The sequence below is a fragment of the Anolis sagrei genome, chromosome 4 (genome assembly GCF_037176765.1).
Source record: "Anolis sagrei isolate rAnoSag1 chromosome 4, rAnoSag1.mat, whole genome shotgun sequence".
Lineage (NCBI taxonomy): Eukaryota > Metazoa > Chordata > Lepidosauria > Squamata > Dactyloidae > Anolis > Anolis sagrei.
The window spans coordinates 235715231-235735761 of NC_090024.1; the positions used below are offsets into that span (position 1 = coordinate 235715231).

At 42.3% G+C, this 20531-nt stretch overlaps 1 protein-coding gene across 1 annotated transcript in view; it reads left to right on the plus strand.

Annotated features, from left to right (window-relative positions):
- The window catches only part of COL20A1 (collagen type XX alpha 1 chain), a 184717-nt gene extending 164488 nt beyond the window's left edge, over nucleotides 1-20229 (plus strand). The window contains exons 36-40 of the mRNA XM_067468230.1: nucleotides 6404-6470; nucleotides 9182-9370; nucleotides 16943-17020; nucleotides 18205-18360; nucleotides 20056-20229. Of these exons, the coding sequence (XP_067324331.1) occupies nucleotides 6404-6470; nucleotides 9182-9370; nucleotides 16943-17020; nucleotides 18205-18360; nucleotides 20056-20075 (510 nt within the window). The 3' untranslated portion in view covers nucleotides 20076-20229. The remainder of the gene's footprint in view (nucleotides 1-6403; nucleotides 6471-9181; nucleotides 9371-16942; nucleotides 17021-18204; nucleotides 18361-20055) is intronic.
- Nucleotides 20230-20531: the final 302 nt, after the last annotated feature.

The following is a 20531-nucleotide window of genomic DNA, read 5'->3' on the forward strand; positions in this document are numbered from 1 at the left end:
AAATCATGAAGAAAAGTCCATTGGAGTGAATCTGCATTAAATATTCAGGCATAAATAAATTTCAAGAGCGGTATTTGTTCATATTCATTTTAAACATCAGAATTCTTCCTGAATATCACTTCAGCGTCCCCATATAGGCTTGTAATTGTGTTCAAATGTACCGTTGCCCTGGGCGGTATCTTATGAATACATAGTTCTTATGGGCAGCTTCACAAAAAGGATGATTGATATTTAATAAGATTTTTCCCCATGCCACCATTAATATGAAAAAGGCAAGTAAATAGCTGTTTTTAAAAAGGTTCATTGAGGATTGCGGATTGCTAATGGATTGTCTATCTAATCTTACTCTTATGTGGCTGTAATTTACCTCCAAGCTGATTTTGATGGAACTGAGAAGTTATCATAGTGGGTTGTTGTATGTTTTTTCGGGCTACATGGCCATGGTCTAGATGCATTCTCTCCTGACGTTTCGCCTGCATCTCAGAGGTAGTGAGGTCTGTTGGAACTAGGAAAAAGGGTTTATATATCTGTGGAATGACCAGGGTAGGACAAAGGACTCTTGTCTGCTGGAGCTAGGTGTGAATGTTTCAACTGACCACCTTGATTAACATATAATGGCCTGAAGTGCCTGGAGCAAACTTTTGTTGAGAGGTGATTAGATATCCTTGTTTGTTTCCTCTCTGTTGTTGTGCTGTTGTAATCATAGTGTTATCATAGTGTTTTCTTGGCATTGACTTCTTCTTAGGCTAAGAGTGTCTTGCTTCCCTTAGTAATCCAGTGTATTTCCATGGTTGACTGGGGATTAGAATCGGGGATCTTCCGGAGTAACAAAGAAGGACATCATGCTTACTCACATACATCTCATTAAGAGCCACATCCACTGTTTTAATGGGGTGAGATGTATCCACACTGAGCATGTGTCCCTTCTGGCAGTGACTGATCATTTGTGTAAATGTTAAACACTGGTGGAGCAAGCATGATCCCTTGAGGCAGGTCATCCTTCTGTTTTCACCATTGGCTTTTCTGGTCCTGGAACTCAACAAGAAACCTCCTTCTTCTTCTTCTTCTTCTTCTTAACTTTATTTGTACCCCGCTAGCATCTCCCGAAGGACTCGATGCGGCTTACACAGGCCGAAGCCACTAACACAATACAAAGAAAACATATCACAGCAGTAAACAAGCAAATCAAGACAATTAAGCAAAATAAACAGCAAATGACATACATCAAGACACTATTAAAAACTGGTTCGGCCGGCGCAAAGGGGTACAGGGTTAAAAGTGCTGATATGGCAGGAGGAACGTAGGATTAAAGTGTGATGTGCAGCAACATTTGTTGTACTAAAGTGCTTCCAGGACTTGGGATGGGGATTCCTAGTTTGGGAAGGCACAACGGAACAGCCAAGTTTTTAAATTCCTTTTGAAAACGGCTAGAGTGGGGGCCTGTCTGAGATCTTTTGGGAGGGCGTTCCAAAGTCTGGGGGCCGCCACGGAAAAGGCCCTGTCACGCGTCCCCACCAAGCGCGCTTGCGACGTGGGTGGGATCACGAGCAGGGCCTCTCCGGATGACCGTAACACGCGTGTGGGTTCGTAGATGGAGATGCGGTCACACAGGTAGGGTGGTCCCAAACCGTTCAGGGCTTTATAGGTGAGCACCTGCACCTTGAATTGGGCCCGGAAGATGAATGGCAGCCAGTGGAGCTCCTTAAACAGAGGGGTAGACCTCTCTTGATAATGGGCTCCGGTTAGCATCCTGGCTGCTGCACGTTGGACCAGTTGCAGTTTCCGGGCCGTCTTCAAGGGTAGCCCCACGTAGAGCGCATTGCAGTAATCCATTCTAGAGGTGACCAAGGCGTGGACCACCCCGGCCAGATCAGCCTTCACGAGGTATGGTCGCAGTTGGCGCACAAGTCTCAGTTGCGCAAAGGCCCTCCCGGATACCGCCGACACCTGAGCTTCAAGTGTAAGCGAAGAATCCAAGAGGACGCCCAAACTGCGGACCTGTGGCTTCAGGGGGAGTGTAACCCCGTCCAACACAGGTAACCACCCTATACCCCGATTCGGTTTACGATCGACCAGGAGGACCTCTGTCTTGTCGGGATTGATCTTCAGCTTGTTCTTCCTCATCCAGATCGACACAGCGGCCAGGCACTCACCTAGCACCTGAGAAGCCTCCTTGGAATTAGGTGGAAAGGAGTAGTAGAGTTGTGTGTCATCTGCGTAGAGATGGCACCCAACTCCAAAACCCCGGATGACCTCTCCCAGCGGTTTCATGTAGATGTTAAAAAGCATGGGAGACAAAATAGAGCCTTGCGGGACCCCACAGGTCAAAGGCCAGGGGTCAGAGCAGGCCTCTCCCAGCTTCACCATCTGGGTTCGTCCCTCCAGGAAGGACTGGAGCCACGACAGAACCGTGCCCCCAAGGCCCATCCCGGAGAGACGACCCAGAAGGATACCATGATCGATGGTATCGAAAGCCGCTGAGATGTCCAGGAGAACCAGCAGAGTCACACTCCCCCTGTCTAGCTCTCTGCGGAGGTCATCCACCAAGGCGACCAAGGCTGTCTCGGTGCCATGGCCAGGCCTGAAACCAGACTGTGACCGATCTAGGTAGTTGGTATCGTCTAGGAAACCCTGAAGCTGAGAGGCGACCTCCTGTTTCATATCAGATTTCCTATGTGGCTCTTAATGAGACATGCCACATTATCACAGGATGTCTACACCCTACACCACTGGAAAAATTATACTGACATCCGCCAGAAAGTATCAGCCAGTAATGAAAGGACCAAGGCAGTGACATCTTCAGCCCATCTTCTGTTCAGATATCACCCAGCATGCCAAAGCCTTAAATCCAAAAATGGCTTCCTAAGATCTACAGAGATACTCGCAGGAACACCTCAGCATGCGAGAGTCCAAAAGTGGCAGGCTAAAACCCGAATCTCAATCAGTGGCTGATACCAGATGAGAGATTTCCCCCTGGGCACACAGAAGACTGGACAACTTGGAAGGTGCTGAACAGACTTTGCTCTGGCACCACAAGGTGCAGAACCAATCTTCAGAAATGGGGCTACAAAGTGGAGTCCATGACATGTGAATGTGGAGAAGAGCAAACCACAGTGCAATGCAGTCTGAGCCCTGTCACATGCACAATGGACAACCTTCTTACAGTGACACCAGAGGCACTTGAAGTGGCCAGCTTTTGGTCAAAGGACTGCCAAGTTTTTAACTTTGTTTTGTTTGTGTTTTTAAATATGGTATATTATTAACCATACCCTCAATTTGCTTCTGACATGATAAATAAACAAACAAACATATGTCTCATAGATATGTCTGCTGTGACATGTGTCCCAAAGGCTATGCACACCCATTGCTGAAAAATGCTGACCAAGTGTTGCATGCAGTTACCATCTAATGCATCACCCCAGTTGTCATTGAAGAAGAGAAACAGAAATTCTTCAACAGCAATGAGTCTGACTGGAGGGAGATGTGAGTTTCTGTGAAAAGGATTCCTCTCCCTATTTATGAATTTCCTCCACAAGTCTTGGATGAAAAAAACAGTTAACTGAACTATTATTTTCACTGATAGCTCTCTATCCACATACTTATCAACAACAACAGAAATTCTGTCTTCATTTCAACTTTTGTATTTATTTATTTGGTTTTGCAGAGTGGATTGGAATCGCAATGCAAACATATCCAACAAGGTTAAGTGTCTATAATCCTCTGCAGTCAAAATCACTGAACATAGTACAAGGCAGAATTAATTTTCTGTGTTTTGTATTGCAGTACATTCTCTATTGCAGTTAAAAATTTCTAACCAAGAGTTATCTGTGTGTATCTGTTCAGAATTCAGTATTTATTATTTATTTATTTCGGGCTTTTATATCCCGTCCTATCTCAACCTCCGCAGAGGGACTCAGGATGTATCTAAACTGGCCATATAATTTAGTATGAAGCCAGCTCAAGAGCAGAAGTTCCACAAAATACACACACTCAGTGCACATAGTGTCATGAATTCAGTCATGACACTATGTGCACTGTAGTGCAGATCAAGCCGGAAACAGCGCATTATAAAAACTCACCAAAAAGTCCATAACATGCCAGGTAAAGTGCTGCAATGGGCAAATACTAGGCAAGATCTGTATGGTTTTCTAGCTAATCAGAGTATATTCCAAGCATGGTAAACTTCAGTCCTCCAGATGTTTTGGACTTCAACTCACACAATTCCTAACAGCCGGTAGGAATTGTGGGAGTTGAAGTCCAAAACACCTGAAGGACTGAAGTTTACCATGCCTGCGAGATCCCATGCAGTGCTCAGAACTAGAACTGGAAAATGTGGTGCACTTGTCAGGATACCACTAGCACTTAAGCATTTTAAAGAATGCTGAAACACAGCTGGGCAGAAAGTAAAAGATTACTACTTGGGAAAGCAAAGCACATAGTAAATAAATAAATAATTTTCATGGGAATACTTGCTTTTCATCCCTTTGTTCTCATTACTAGTGCCCTACCATGTTCCAGCACTGAACCCAAATGGACATGGATATTTCCATCAGTAGATCTAGGTGGAATGGTTGAGAAAACATTCTGCATTTTCAAGAGGCTGCCTAGCTATGGATACTGCAGTTCCTAGGTTCAGTTTTGATCTGCTTTCAGTAAATACTATAGCCACCATACCAACCTTGAAGCACTTCCTGGGGTACCTCACAACCTCTGAGAATGCCTGCCATAGATGTGGGTGAAACATCAGGAGAGAATGCTTCTGAAACATGGCCATACAGCTCAGAAAACTCACTTCCCATGAACTCCAGACAAGAAACAATCAGGAACAGCTAATCACCTCTCAACAAAGGATTCCTACAGGCAGGAACACATCTAAAACTGTCAGGCCATCACATGCTAATCAAGGTGGCCAATTGAAACATTCACCTAGCTCCAACAGACAGTTCTTTCTCCCACCCTGGATTTCCCACAGATATATAAACCCAATTTTCCTAGTTTCCAACAGACCTCACAACCTCTGATGATGACTGCCATAGATGCAGGTAAAGCATCAGGGGAGAATGCTTCTAGAACATGGCCATACAACCCAAAAAACCTACAGCAACCCAATGATTCCAGTCATGAAAGTCTTCAACAATACATTGACTTGGTGCTAGTCAAAAGCAGGACTCATACACTGAAATCCTTTTGGTGTTTACTGGTATCTTTATTAATATGGTTGTAGTTTTTTGCTCACAACATTAGGTCCACATTCTGTTCCCAGTTCTGTAAATGGAAATCTACAAGTGCAATCATCACAAGGGCAGTTGCCAACTCTTGGATGAAGTGTACAATTTCTCCTTGCTGGGATGCTGGGATGATAGTTGTAGCACATTCTCCCTTGCACTACGGAACTCACTTCTGGGGGAGATTAGGGCATCATCATCCCTCCTCGCCTTCAGGAGGAGGGTGAAAACTTGGTTATGGGACCAGGCCTTTGGGCACTCTGGCAATTAAATCAGACAATCAGGCAAGTAAGACCAGCAGGATGGATGAATGGAACGAAAAACTAGATCTAGGTGTTAACAAACGCTGACCATGTAAGAGGAGAAACTGGGTTTGTATTTGGTTTTAATGATTTTATTGATTTTATGGTTATAATGCATGCATGTCAACTGTGAATTGTTGTAATTTTGTGTATGATTGTTTATGATGCAGGCATCAAATTGTGCCTTGTTTCTGTAAGCCGCCCTGAGTCCCCTTCGGGGTGAGAAGGGCGGGGTAAAAGAACCCCAAATAAATAAAATAAAAACAGTAAATATGCAAGTTTGCAGATCTGCACATACATTTGGAACAGTAAACATGCAAGTTTGCAGATCCGCACATACATTTGGTTCTGTAATACAAGTATTTGACAGAAAGTTGGAGGTTATGCAAGCATCACGTCAGTTGCTGTTGTTATTGTTGTTCATGATGATGATGATGGTGGTCATTTCTGAAATATGGTTCCTTAAGACAAACCATTCACAGGGTTTTCTGCAGTGAGAGTATGTAACTTGCCCAGTAGATTCCTATGTCCAAGCAATGGGTTTCTGTGTCCAAGCAATTCAACCCCTAGTCTCCAGAATCATAACCCAACATTCAAACTACAGAATCACACTGGCTCTCACACTTCAGTACCTGTGTGCAAATGTGCACCACCTAAGTGTGTTGTGGGATCTCATCTATAACCTTTTCTTCATTCTTCCACCCAAGAACATTTGTTGCTTGCTGAAACCCTAATGAGTAAATTACAGAACATATGCTGGCCTGTAGGCCTTCTCCTTCATAATGCAATAATTGACATGAAGAGTTTGTTTCTGTCTCTGGGACTACATGTGTCGAGTGTTTAGCACAATTTTCTTTTCTCCTTTCCCCCCCTCAGGGCGAAGCGCAGTCCTTGTCGACAATCTATCATCTAGTTAATCAGGCTTGTGAGCGTCTGATCCAGTGTGAGTACAAACCTCTCAATCAAACTGAACAACCAGCTTGCTTTGTACTGTAACTGGCTTTCCTGCAAACACTTCAGCTTCTTTTTGGACTTCAATTTCCAGAAATAGTCTGGCTGGGGTATTCTGGGGTCTGTAACCCCCCCAAAAGTAACGTTTCCAACAATGTGACTGGGAAAATGCATGTATGATTCATTTTGTTACGGAGTTAGGTTTTAATAACATGTTCAGTACTCAGTTTCTGGCAGTTTGATTAATTTCAGTATATCAACATGTTATTTGCCACTCCAGTGCATTTCTTCCTGGGGTATTTTCCATCATGCTACCTACAGCAGCACTTCTCAAGTGTTTCACAACTGATATGCACTCCTCCAACCCCAAAGCCCCCGATTTTATATTTATGCTTGGAAGCACATATAAACTTTAATGCAAGAATATGAAACAATAAGTATTTCCAGGGGTGGCTCAACCCATTATGTAAAATAAGTATTTGCAGTATAGTTGATTTTGCCCAGGGGAGCTTTTGAGGCGCTCTTGGGGGAAAATAGACCTTGACATATGCAAGTTGTAGTTACTGGGATGTATAGTTCACCTACAATCAAAGAGCATTCTGAACTCCACCAATGATGGAATTGAACCAAATATGGCACACAGAACTCCTACGACAAATAGAAAATATATATCAGTGATTAGTTGGGGGGGGGGGGGCGCAAAATTCGGCAGTGGAACTCTGCCCCGGAGTGTGGTGGAGGCTCCTTCTTTGGAAGCTTTTAAGCAGAGGCTGGATGGCCATCTGTCAGGGGTGATTTGAATGCAATATTCCTGCTTCTTGGCAGGGCGTTGGACTGGATGGCCCACGAGGTCTCTTCCAACTCTTTGATTCTATGATTCTATGAGAATACTGTTTCCTTACCGTTGAAAATTACCTAGGGCTGCCTCTGAGTATTTCTGACCTACAAAGGAATTCATAGAATCATAGAGTTGGAAGAGAACCTAAGGGCAATCCGTCCATACAGGAAAACACAATCAAAGCATTCTTGACAGATGGCCACCCAGCCTCTGTTTAAAAACCTCCAGACAAGACACCACCAGACTCCAAAGTAGCATATTTTACTGTCTTACCATTAGGAAGTTCTTCCTAATGTTTAAGTGGAATTTCTTCTCCTGTAATTTAAATCCACTGCTCTGTGTCCTAAGTCTTTGGAACAGCAGAAAGCAAAATTGCTCCATTTCCAATATGACATCCTTTCAAATACGTAATTATGGCCATCATGTCATCTCATAACTTTCTCATCTCAAAGCTAAACATAGCCAGCTCCTCAACTGCTCCTCAAATGCATGGTTTTCCAGACTGTTTAGCATTTTGGTCACCCTCCTCTAGGCAAGTTCCAGTTTGTCAATATCCTTGTTTTGTCATGCCCAGAACTGGATACAGCATTATTCATGGTGAGATCTCACCAAAGCAGAATAGAATGGTACAATTACTTTTCTTGAATTAGACACAATACTTCTGTTGTTGCAGCTTAAAACCGCATTAGCTTTTTTTAGCTGGCACTTCAGACTGATATCTAGGTCCCTTCCAATGATTTTCATTGTTCTGTGTCAACCTTTAGAAATATTGCTGGGGGGAGATCTGCTGCTTCCCCTGCCCTGCACTAACCAGGAAATGAACAGAGTTCAGAGAATTAGGAAATGGCTAAATGTATTGTCGAAGGCTTTCATGGCTGGAATCACTGGGTTGTTGTAGGTTTTTTCGGGCTATATGGCCATGGTCTAGAGGCATTATCTCCTGATGTTTCGCCTGCATCTATAGCAAGCATCCTCAGAGGTAGTGAGGTCTGTTGGAACTAGGAAAAAGGGGTTTATATATCTGTGGAATGACCGGAGTGGGACAAAGGACTCTTGTCTGCTGGAGCTAGGTATGAATGTTTCAACTGACCACCTTGATTAGCATATAATGGCCTGACAGTGCCTAGAGCAAACTTTTGTTGAGAGGTGATTAGCTGTCCCTGATTGTTTCCTCTCTGTTGTTTTGCTGTTGTAATTTTAGAGTTTTTTTTTTATACTGGTAGCCAGATTTTGTTCATTTTCATGGTTTCCTCCTTTCTGTTGAAATTGTCCACATGTTTGTGGATTTCAATGGCTTCTCTGTGTAGTCTGACATGGTGGCTACCAATATTAAAAATCTCTAAAATTACAACAGCAAAACAACAGAGAGGAAACAAGTAGGGACAGCTAATCACTTCTCAACAAAAGTCCTTTGTCCCACCCTGGTCATTGCACAGATATATAAACCCATTTTCCTAGTTCCAACAGACCTCACTACCTCTGAAGATGCTTGCCATAGATGCAGGTGAAACGTCAGGAGAGAATGCCTCTAGACCATGGCCATATAGCACAAAAAAACCTACAACAACCCAGAAATGGCTAAAGTTCAGGTGAAAAAAAAGGGAATTTGGGAAGCCTTTGGTCATTTTGTGGGTGGTAGCAATAACAAGAGAAAACAGTCATGATGGTCTAAGTTCATCCAGGAGTGGGTATACAAAAGAAAGGGTCCAACCCATACCATTGTGCTTGATTAACAAGAAGCCAATCAGTATTTTTTTTTAAAGTCTGTTATATGAAGAACTCCAGGAATGCATGGGAAAGAATGGAATTGAGTGGAATAACTCTATAACACATTTCCTTTCCTTTATTTTTTTTTACTGCTACAGCTCATGTGTTAAAGTTTGATTCATTCATCCATGAACATTCCCAGAAACCTGTTCCCATTTGGGAAGATAAGATAAAACCTGGGGAGCCTGGTCCTCCTGGCCTTCCTGGGCCTCCTGGCATGAAAGGAGAAAGAGGAGAAGTGGGGATGCCTGGGCAGCCTGGCAGAGACGGATATCCAGGAGAAAGAGGTATGAAGAGGTCCTTGTACTATGGTTGGGCAACAATGGGAGGCTAAGAGGATACATCTTGGTGCCCGCCCTCACCAACACATCAAATCTTCTTTCAAATGTCCTCAGGGTATTTTCGGTTCCGAATAGTCATTTTCTGAGCCACAGGGAGTGGCTATTGTACATAATCTGTTTTATGTAGAGGCCTCAAATGGCCTGGGGGAGATCATGGTAAGAATACACCTTCTAGAGAGCATTTCGGACCAAAAACAATGACCTCAGGAGAGCCTGAGATCCATTTGCAGCCCACCTTCACCTCATACTGTTATCTCTTCCTGCTTCCAAATATGATAAAATGAAGAGCTCTCTTCTATTCCATACAAATCTTTGGAACTGTACAGGAAAATTCAGTATACATGCAATTGTTGATGTCACTAGGAGGTGCAGGAGGTTAAGACTATATTGGGTAACATCATCAGCTAGGGTGATACCAAAGCAACATTTTTGCATAGTGTTTGAGTAATTTACTAATTGGTTATTTTTAATGTAATTCTCTGTACGGAGTGCCCCGGTGGTGCAGTGGGTTAAAGCGCTGAGCTGCTGAACTTGCGGACCATAAGGTCGCAGGTTTAAATCCAGGGAGCAGCATGAGCTCCTGCTGTTACCCCCAGCTTCTGCCAACCTAGCAGTTCGAAAACATGCAAATGTGAGTAGATCAATAGGTACCGCTCCAGTGGAAAGGTAATGGCGCTCCATACAGTCATGCCAGCCACATGACCTTGGAGGTGTCTATGGACAATGCTGGCTCCTCGGCTTAGAAACTGAGATGAGCACCAACCCCCCGAGTCAGACATGACTGGACTTAATGTCAGGGGAAAACCTTTACCTGCATAATACCCTGTAATTAATTCTAACCACAAACACATTTTAAATAAGGCCACCTTATAGGAATTGTATCAATATATGTACAAAGGTAACTCTATGCTGAGTTAGGTTTGAACCTTCTAATTTGCATGCACTCCAATCAGAGCTGTCATTATTATCCAATTACAATAACACTTGCAATCATGTGGTTTTGTCTCCATGCACTACAAGCGGGCACCATTGGTTTTTGACATTTCTGGGTTTTTTTACGATCACTGGTTTTTGTCACTGCATTCAGTTATATACAGGAATTGAAATTTACAAGTAACATTAGTCAGGTAGGAGGAGGTCCATGCGGGTAACATCATGAGCTGCTGCAGCCTAGTGATATCACTGCATATGATCAAGACTTGTGCTTTCAAGATAAAAAATGTTCACATCTGTGGGTATATTATACTTGTATCTTACAACCTCTGTATTCTTTCCCATCTTGAATATTAATAGCTATCTGAAGAAGACTTCCTCTCCAAATCCACTCTCATCCATGCAGCTCCCAAACCTCCTCCCAATACACATACTGGCAGAAACAGCTGAAAGTTGTGTTTTGGACTCAAACATCCATTAGATATGCCAACATCTTCAATAAAATAACAATTCCAGCCTGTGACAGCAATAATGATAGAAATCCAAATGTGATTTTTCCAGTGCATCAGGATGTAAGAACTTACTATGTATTTTTGTGCGACTTCAGAGTCATTTCTAAATTATGGCAACACTAAATCAAACATATTGCAAAGCTTTCCTGGTAAGTTTTGTTCAAAGATGTTTTGCCCTTTCCTTCTCCTGAGGATGAGAAAACATTCCTTACTAAGGGTCACACAATGGGCATTAATGGCCTTTATGGATAGCCTCTGGGAAATATAGTTTCTCATACCAGTAGCCCTCACAATTAAAATTCTATCACTAATTTGTAAGCCTTGTATCCATTCTTCCATAAAGTGGGAAGCTGAAGCAAACTGTAACAGAATTGAGAGCAGGGCAAAGTACCGAAGAGGCAAGCAATCACCAACATCCAATCTTTCATTAAGTGTACGGGTAAATAAAGATGATAATCAAAATTAGGCTCTGCAATTTTAATCAACAGGGCACACCATCAACTACCCATCTTATCCACTTTGCATAAGTTCTTCATTCCAGGCACGCTGGGTTGTGCTGTCATGAAGTGACACAGCAGTATTGTGTGGTTGGCTCCCTGGGAACCTCTGATGGACTTGTTGCAGTGTCTCAAAAGTGGCGCCATTCTTTCCTTTCTGTTCTGCATGAGATTTCTGACAGTTGAGTTGAAAATAATGGGCTCTAGCTGCACTTCCTCTCCATTCTCTCTTAATTTTCACCAACTTGAACTTGACTTTTCCTTAACCAAAGACAAATAGCAGAAATTCCTGCAACAAATCTTGGATATATAGATCTGCAAAACCTGAACTCACCGAAGATCTCAAACATCCACTTCATAGAATCATAGAATCATAGAATCACAGAGTTGGAAGAGATCTCATGGGCCATCCAGTCCAACCCCATTCTGCCAAGAAGCAGGAATATTGCATTCAAATCACCCCTGACAGATGGCCATCCAGCCTCTGTTTAAAAGTTTCCAAAGAAGGAGCCTCTACCACACTCCGGGGCAGAGAGTTCCACTGCTGAATGGCTCTCACAGTCAGGAAGTTCTTCCTCATGTTCAGATGGAATCTCCTTTCTTGTAGTTTGAAGCCATTGCTCCGCGTCCTTGTCTCCAGGGAAGCAGAAAACAAGCTTGCTCCCTCCTCCCTGTGGCTTCCTCTCACATATTTATACATGGCTATCATATCTCCTCTCAGCCTTCTCTTCTTCAGGCTAAACATGCCCAGCTCCTTAAGCCACTCCTCATAGGGCTTGTTCTCCAGACCCTTGATCATTTTGGCCGCCCTCCTCTGGACACATTCCAGCTTGTCAATATCTCTCTTGAATTGTGGTGCCCAGGATTGGACACATTCCAGATGTGGTCTAACCAAAGTGGAATAGAGGGGTAGCATTACTTCCCTAGATCTAGACACTATGCTCCTATTGATGCAGGCCAAAATCCCATTGGCTTTTTTTGCCACCACATCACATTGTTGGCTCATGTTTAACTTGTTGTCCACGAGGACTCCAAGATCTTTTTCACATGTCCTGCTCTCAAGCCAGGCATCTCCCATTCTGTATTCTGCATTTCGTTTTTCCTGCCTAAGTGGAGTATCTTGCATTTGTCCCCGTTGAACTTCATTTTGTTACTTACTTATTTATTTATTTATTTACTACACTTATATACCGCAATTCTCAGCCTACTGGCGACTCATTGCGGTGTACAACATAGAAAAACAGGTGCAAGGTACAACATCAAATAAAATAATCCACAATACATAATTATCAAAACATCTCATCAAAACATCAACCTTACTACAATACCATTCTGAGTCGTCTCATCGTCAAGTTCACAATCCGATACCATTCCGTTATTCCATTCCTATGGTCAGGTTACCAGTCATTGCACTTCTATTCAAAAGCCTTCTTAAACAACCAGGTCTTCAGCTTCCTGCAGAAAATCAACAGGGAGGGGGCTAGCCTGATGTCTATGGGAAGGGTGTACTTTTGGCCCATCTCTCTAATCTGTCAAATGCTTTCTTAAATCTTATACCTTGCACCAAGCTGTCAATAGATAAACACAGTTTAGTATTTCTGAACTTTCCTTGACTTAAGCATGTGTGTTCATTTTAGAATTGTATGGATTCCTTTGTGTGTTTTTCAAATGTCCAGCAGTCGACAATCATATTTTACTTTGGCAGTATTCAATTCCAGGTTGGAAAATGTATGCATTTCTGACTACAACTGGTGCCCAGGTCTGCAGTCAGGTCTGGGAAGTAGAAACTAGGTCAATCCATTAAAATTAATGTAATGGAGGGAATTGCTGTTTCCCCAATCAAGATATAGCCAGTAGCTGTTTGTCATTTTGAAGATCAGCAGTTGTAATAAAGTTGAATTGGTTAGCATGACATTTAAGGGCCTTATATATCAAGCAGGAAATTCCTTCAATTTGAGTATCTCTTATCTGAAATTTCAGAGACACAAGCTTTATTTCATGCAACAAAACTATTGAGAAACATTGTATAAATTACCTTCACACTATATGCACAGGGTGTATATGAAACACAGATGGGTTTCCTGTTTAGACTTGGGTTCCATCATCAAGATACCTCAGTATATACATAAATGCAAATCCAAATTCCAAAACAATTTGGATTTCAATTTTGGATAATTGATGCTCAACCTGTATCTGAAATGCCCCAGGTTCATTCCCCAGCATCTCCACTTAGAACTGGAAAAGATAATTATCTAAAATCCTGGGAAAACTATAATAGTTGATATAGATAAGAGGTGGGCACAGCACAACCAGTGGTTTGCAGAAGATTCATGAATTTTACGTTTCTGCCCCAAACCATAAGAAAAGTCCTCCAAACCTGCGAAAATATGCAAAAATACCACCTCACCACAAAGGATACCATAAGGCAGTACTGCTCTCAAATACTTTTATTTTTCCATATAGTTTATCCTCTGAATGGTGACAAGAAATGATGTGATGTCTTTGGGGAGGGATTGTACAGGGGAAAAAGGTATTTTGGACTGTATAGATAGTGAAATCCATGCAGGGTGCTGAAGAAATGGTTTCTGGTTCCCTACAATTTACTGCTCTTGGATAATACTCAGAGTTTGGGGGAAAGTTCCTCTTTTGGACTGTATCTCCCAAAATCCATTAGTCTCATGTAATTTTTTTAATGCTTATCCCCATTCTGAGTTAGATAGACTCTTGGTTTGGCTCAGTGTAAGGCAACTTCCTATATTTCTACCGTAATGACACCTTCCTTAACAACGTATCCATTTTGGAGGCTGAGATGAGCAGTGGGGTCGAACCCTTGCCCCCCTGGGCCAGGAAGCATCGAATGGTGTGATTCTCTCAGGCCGATGCAAAGATGGTAGTATTCTTGGCTGATAGTTTTTCCAACCTAGGAAAGAATGACGTGAGAAGAAGCTTATCAGACACCGCAGCAGGCACACACATACCGGCTAGTTTTATTTTTGGACTGGCTCTCTTCTGAGGTTTAGAGAGAGAGAAATGGCTTATCTCCCTGCCCTCTTGGCCCAGAGCTAAAAGCTGTCCTGTTTTGTGAGGAGGCGGCATTACCGCAACTCTTTGTTTCACTGCAAATGCCGAGTCATTCTGGCAGCTCCTTTGGTTTTAATGCAAGGATTAAGCCTCCATCTGTTCAAGGACCCCTCTTTAGACACTGCTTCAGAACAGAACAAGCTGTATTATCATTAGAGCTGAAGGGAGTTGGTTCTGCATGGGGGCGGAGGGAGAGAGCAAAAGCTACCCGAGACAGCAAGGACAGCTATCTCGCCTTCCTCCTTTAGCAATGGCTTTGCTTTTGCTTCTACCCAAGTGTCTGAGTGAGTGAGTTAATTGGCAAGCCTCAGAAAGTGGATTTGTACCCCTACCAGAATCTACATAGTTGTGTGTTTTTCTCCCCTATGTCCACTCAGATATTTGAGAAGCTCCTGAAATTGCTTACAGGAACAAGTGATTATATCCATGGCTGTGTAGGAAATGTCTAGGGCTGACTTTGGAGTGGGATCATGGCATGGAGATAAGTTCTATAGTTGCCATTTCATGGTCTTACAGAAGATGTGAAACTAGGTAGGGAGCCCATTAGCTGAGAATTTAATAAGCCTTTGTTGATCTGGGAAATTGCTCTGCTTTGAATAAGATACCTAGCTGAGAAGAAATGGAAACCCAACACTTCTCAATTAAACCGAGGAGGTGGACTAGAGGTGTTTGGGGTTGTCATTAACAAAGATAATTGTAAAATGTTGCAGGTGGTGCTGGAGGGAATGAAACACACACGGTTAATTTGGCATGCTGCTGAGAAGGATTGAAAAGCTGAAGCATGGCTAACAAGCTGACATGCATCAGCGGTGGGATATTATACTATGTAGGTCCAGGGTTGTTTTGGGCTGAGTGGTTTGTCTTCTGATTTTACTAGAGATAGAATCATAGAATCACAGAATCATAGAATCAAAGAGTTGGAAGAGACCTCATGGGCCATCCAGTCCAACCCCCTGCCAAGAAGCAGGAATATTGCATTCAAATCACCCCTGACAGATGGCCATCCAGCCTCTGCTTAAAAGCTTCCAAAGAAGGAGCCTCCACCACACTCCAGGGCAGAGAGTTCCACTGCTGAACGGCTCTCACAGTCAGGAAGTTCTTCCTAATGTTCAGATGGAATCTCCTCTCTTGTAGTTTGAAGCCATTGTTCCGCGTCCTAGTCTCCAAGGAAGCAGAAAACAAGCTTGCTCCCTCCTCCCTGTGGCTTCCTCTCCCATATTTATACATGGCTATCATATCTCCTCTCAGCCTTCTCTTCTTCAGGCTAAACATGCCCAGTTCCCTAAGCCGCTCCTCATAGGGCTTGTTCTCCAGACCCTTGATCATTTTAGTCGCAAAGCATATTCACAAGTGTTCTCATCCTTAAAAAGAAGAGATGCCTCAACACATTGAAGTAAATCTACCAAAAGAATGGTCAACCATCACAAGAATTTTCACATTTGGGGACTATTTGTAAAAATGCAATTTGTTCTTCAAGTATTCTGTGCACAGAAAGCAACATTGAGACAAGAAAATGTATGCTGCAGAAAATGCATGGACTTTCATATAATTTTTGTGCACAATGTTACTTTGCACAGATTGGAATTTTCAAACAAAATAAGTATTGAAATGGAAAAAGCAACAAATACACAAATATCTCATAATCTTTTGTTTTTTCCCCAGTTAGATCATCTAGAGCAGGGGTCCTCAAATTTTTTAAACAGAGGGCCAGGTCACAGTCCCTCAAACTGTTGGAGGGGCAGATTATAATTTGAAAAAAGCATGAATGAATTCCTATGCACAGTGCACATATCTTACTTGTAGTGCAAAAACACTTTAAAACAATACAATAATTAAAATGAAGAATAATTTTAACAAACATAAACTTATTAGTATTTCAATGGGAAGTGTGGGCCTGCTTTTGGCTGATGAGATAGGAATGTTGTTGTTGTTGTTGTTGTTGTTGTTGTTGTGTGCTTTCAAGTCATTTCAGACTTAGGTTGACCCTGAGCGAGGGCCGGATAAATGACCTTGGAGGGCTGTATCCAGCCCTCATGCCTTAGTTTGAGGACTCCTGCTCTAAAGGATTCAGAGTGAAAAAATGAGAGCATCAAAGCTTTAATTCATAGAGTCTATATGTGACTCAAGCACATAACAGAGAGGTGGCAAAGATTTCCCTACACTTCTTTTGTTGCAACTGTAATTGGAATATCAGTTCAGCAGGAAAAAAGCATGCTACTTTTCTTGGTATAGTGAGACCTTCCCTTTGTCTTTTTTGTGGTGACGGTGGGATAATTGAACAAATAATCCAACTGTTTCTTGTAAATATTTCTGATCCATCTTGAAAAAATAAACAATTTATTTGTCTGTAACATTTTAGATTGGTTCTAACTTTCTTAAAGAATTTTTTTTTTCAGATTGCTCACTCCATGGGAACTTTTGAAAGTGATTCTGGGGGGTGAAGGTGGTTAGGAATAGGACAGAACACATTGGAATTTCTTCCCCTCACTTAACAGGTGCCCCTGGACCCAAGGGAGAAAAAGGTTCACTTGGTTCAAATGAGGAAGGCCTTCCAGGACCAAGAGGCCGAACAGGTACCAAAAATGCATTCTTGTATATTATTTCTGTTGTCTTTCTCACAAATGCAAAGGTACTTTCAGAGTTATCCTAGTAAAACAGGCAGCAATCTTAGCTTGATAAAAAGCACACTGTTAATTCATGGAATTCATGGGTACAGTTTGCCAAAAGATCATCCACCATAAGAGAGTATTTAAAAACAATTAATTATTTTGTGTGGTAGAAGCCTTGGGACAAGGAGAAACATCTGAGAGCAGCTGCCCATTGGAATAGACCAAACCTGTATATCAGTGAGTCTGGATTCCTCTTTTTTGGCCCTGAATCCTCCTTGGCCATACTGAATACCTGAAATGGAAAATGAAATTAAACAAAAAGTAACTAGAAGGCCACCACAGATTTGAAAAATGGTGTTCAACATTTATTCAAAAGGCTAGGGAGGACCAGACATAGATCAAAGGCTGGACTTTGTCCACTCTTGGAGCAGACAGATAGTTCCAACTAAAAGAAGAAATCATCTGCTGGGGTAGAAGCAAGCACAGCATTCTAGTACTAACAATTGTTGTTGCTGTTGTTCTTAAGTGCCTTCAAGAAGACACCAATGTATAATTCCAAAGTTAGCATTGATGTTATTGCCATCGTGTGCCTTTAAGACATTTCTGACTTATGGCAACTCTAAAGTGAACCCATGTAGTTTTCCTGGTATAATTTGTTCAAGGGAGTTAACCCTAGCCTTTCTCTGAGTCTGAGAAAAGATCCACTCAGTAGACTGAGTGAGATTCAAATTCTGGTCTTCCTAGTCTGACATTGAAAGCACTACCCCAAGCTGACTCAACCTTATCCTAGGGTTGTTGTTGGAGTTTCTTTTTCTATTTGTCAATATCTCTTTGAAAAAGAGTTGCCCTTGCTTTCCACTGAGAGAGAAACAGTTGCCCAAAGTCACCCAGTGGGTTTCCATTCCAGATATAAGATGCTTCCCATGATGTAGTCCATGAAAGATTGGGCTTGAGATTTTTTTATTTTCCTAATTAGTCTAAAAAGATGCTAATGAATTCCTTTGAGTTTTTAAAATAACAGAACAAAGTAAGTGATTATTTAGATCCCAAGATAATGTGCTATTATCTTCTAAGCCTCTGATCAAAACTGTGCATAGCCTACACTGACCCTGAGGTACTTCTGAGTTCTTGTGATTGGTTTTCTCCAGGCCCAGCAGGGGAAGAGGTACTTGGCAAGCAAGGCTCAAGGGGGCTTCCTGGCAGCACTGGAGCCCCTGGATTTCCTGGAGCTAGAGGTCAACCCGGAGAACCTGGCCATGCTGGTGACTGCCTTCCTTCTGGATGCTCTGAAGAAAGTACAAGAGGTAAGTGTGGCAGAAACTGGAGGGTGCCCAGTGCCTTTCATGCCAAAAGGAGTTCTTGCTGCCTCCCTCCCATTTCAGCCCTCTGGATATTTCCACAAGCAACTCCTGGGGTAAAAGGGATCTCCTCTGGAATATTTGGAGAATCAGTGTAAATAGAAAGCCATCTCGCTCCCCTTTGCATGAATGGAAGCGCCTATCACTTATGCAAGAGGTTCTCCAGTTGGGTTAGCAGTGGAGAAATATCCAGCATGATGGAAGAAGTAGGAAGGAAGAATGCTGCCCAGGGTCATGATCTACAATGATTTTTTAACTAAAGATAGCAATAGTGATTGGTGGTTCCATTTTGGAAAGTGTGTAAATCTTCTCTAGGCTTTAAAGGAACTATCCAAGAAAGGATAAGCATCTTGAAGGGCTTCTTCACAGTACAGGCTGAAACTTGAAATGAGGTTTAACATGTTTCATAGCCAAGGAAGCCAGCACTGGATAAAAGGTGTTTCTAGCAGCCAAGGCAGCCTAGAGGCACCTTAGTAAAAGAAGAGAAGATGCATGAAGGTTTACGATTGTGTAGCATCTATACAGAAGCTCCTACAGAGCATGAAAGGTACAAGAAATATAAAAAGGTGAGAAAGACCCAGAAATGGTAGGAAGGATTTGTGTGTCCTAGCAGCAGGTGGTGATGCTCTGCTCAGACATAGAAGAACCTGAATTATTGGCAATATGTTACAGAGCAATTCTTAATTTGTTTCAAAAGCAAGAATGCCTGGAAGTCTGCCTTGCTCTCACAACATTCATGTCTCCCATTGCCAGTGGTCTCATTAAGGGTGAAAGTAGCATGTCCATATTGACAGCTTCCATAATTTAGCATTGTTCCACCATTAGTTTCTGGACTCCTGAATCACATGGTCTGAAAACCCTATATGGAGTGGCTTAGGGAGCTAGGTCTGTTAAGCCTGGAGAAGAGATAATTAGGAGGCTTTTTGGTAGCCATGTTTAAATATTTTAAGGGTTGTCATATTGAGGGAAGAGCAGGTTTGTTTTCTGCTGCAAATGATTCAAACAAAAATAAAAGAGATTCCACCTAAACATTAGCAAGAGCATCCTGATGGTAAGAGTTCTCAGAGTGTAGCACAGATTTCTTCTTTGGAGATTTTTAAATAGAGTCTGGACGACCATGTGGTTCCCCGGAGTGGATTGTATATTCCTACATCGCAAAAGGTTGGACTGGATTGTCCTTCCAACTCTATGATTCTATGTTTCCAATAATCTTCTACAAGCTAGATCTTCCAGGTATACTACTGAGCAGAAACAGGTAGCTCTATAGTTTTGGATCACATTTCCTAGAATTCTGCAGCTATATGGAGGATTCTGAGAGTTGAAATCTTGAGACTATGATACAATTGCAAATGTTTCAATCAGGCAACTCCCAATCACAGGAAGGGCTTGCCCTTTTCAGACCTGATACAAGGAGGGCTACTATTGCTGTACTGGTTGCTTCTGGCTGTGTCTGGACTCCCAAAGACCAGCATAAATCTAGGGGTGGGACTTTGCTCTGAAAGGGTCCTGTTGGATTTCAGGCCCCAAAAGCAAACTCTGGAATGTGGGCAGGGAGGCTCCCATTCCAGCCATTGCAACACTCTCTGCCCTTTTGTGTTTGTGCATAGTATAAACTTTAGTGTATCTTGCTTTTGTTTTCAGATGAAGGGTTGATCCCTTGATGGCTGCTGCAGACCAGTGCATCCCACACGTTTGCTGTAAACTTCTATTTACATAAAGCACAGCTGCAACTTGGAATGTTATATTTTTAAAATGCTGAATGCTCTGGGGTTTTTATTTGTCTATTTGTTAGATTGAATAAAATAGCCACATTTGCTATGGCCAATAACCAGATCTGCATTGATGTGCTTTGTTATTTATCATACAGTTTCATGTTGGGTTATTAGTCAATTGTTGCACTGTTGTGCGGTTAAAGCAATGCCTTTAGAAAATAATTAGTCAACTGTACTCTGTACAGTAGTGGTTTCCAACTTTTATTTTGACCAGAGACCACTCTCCAACATTAGTTCCAAAAGGGTTACAAATCAATTTTTGGTCAACTTTAGATTTAGTTTGCTTATTTGGAGTGCAGATTCAGAAAATGACATTGGATAGACAACACCACCTCTAGTTTCTGA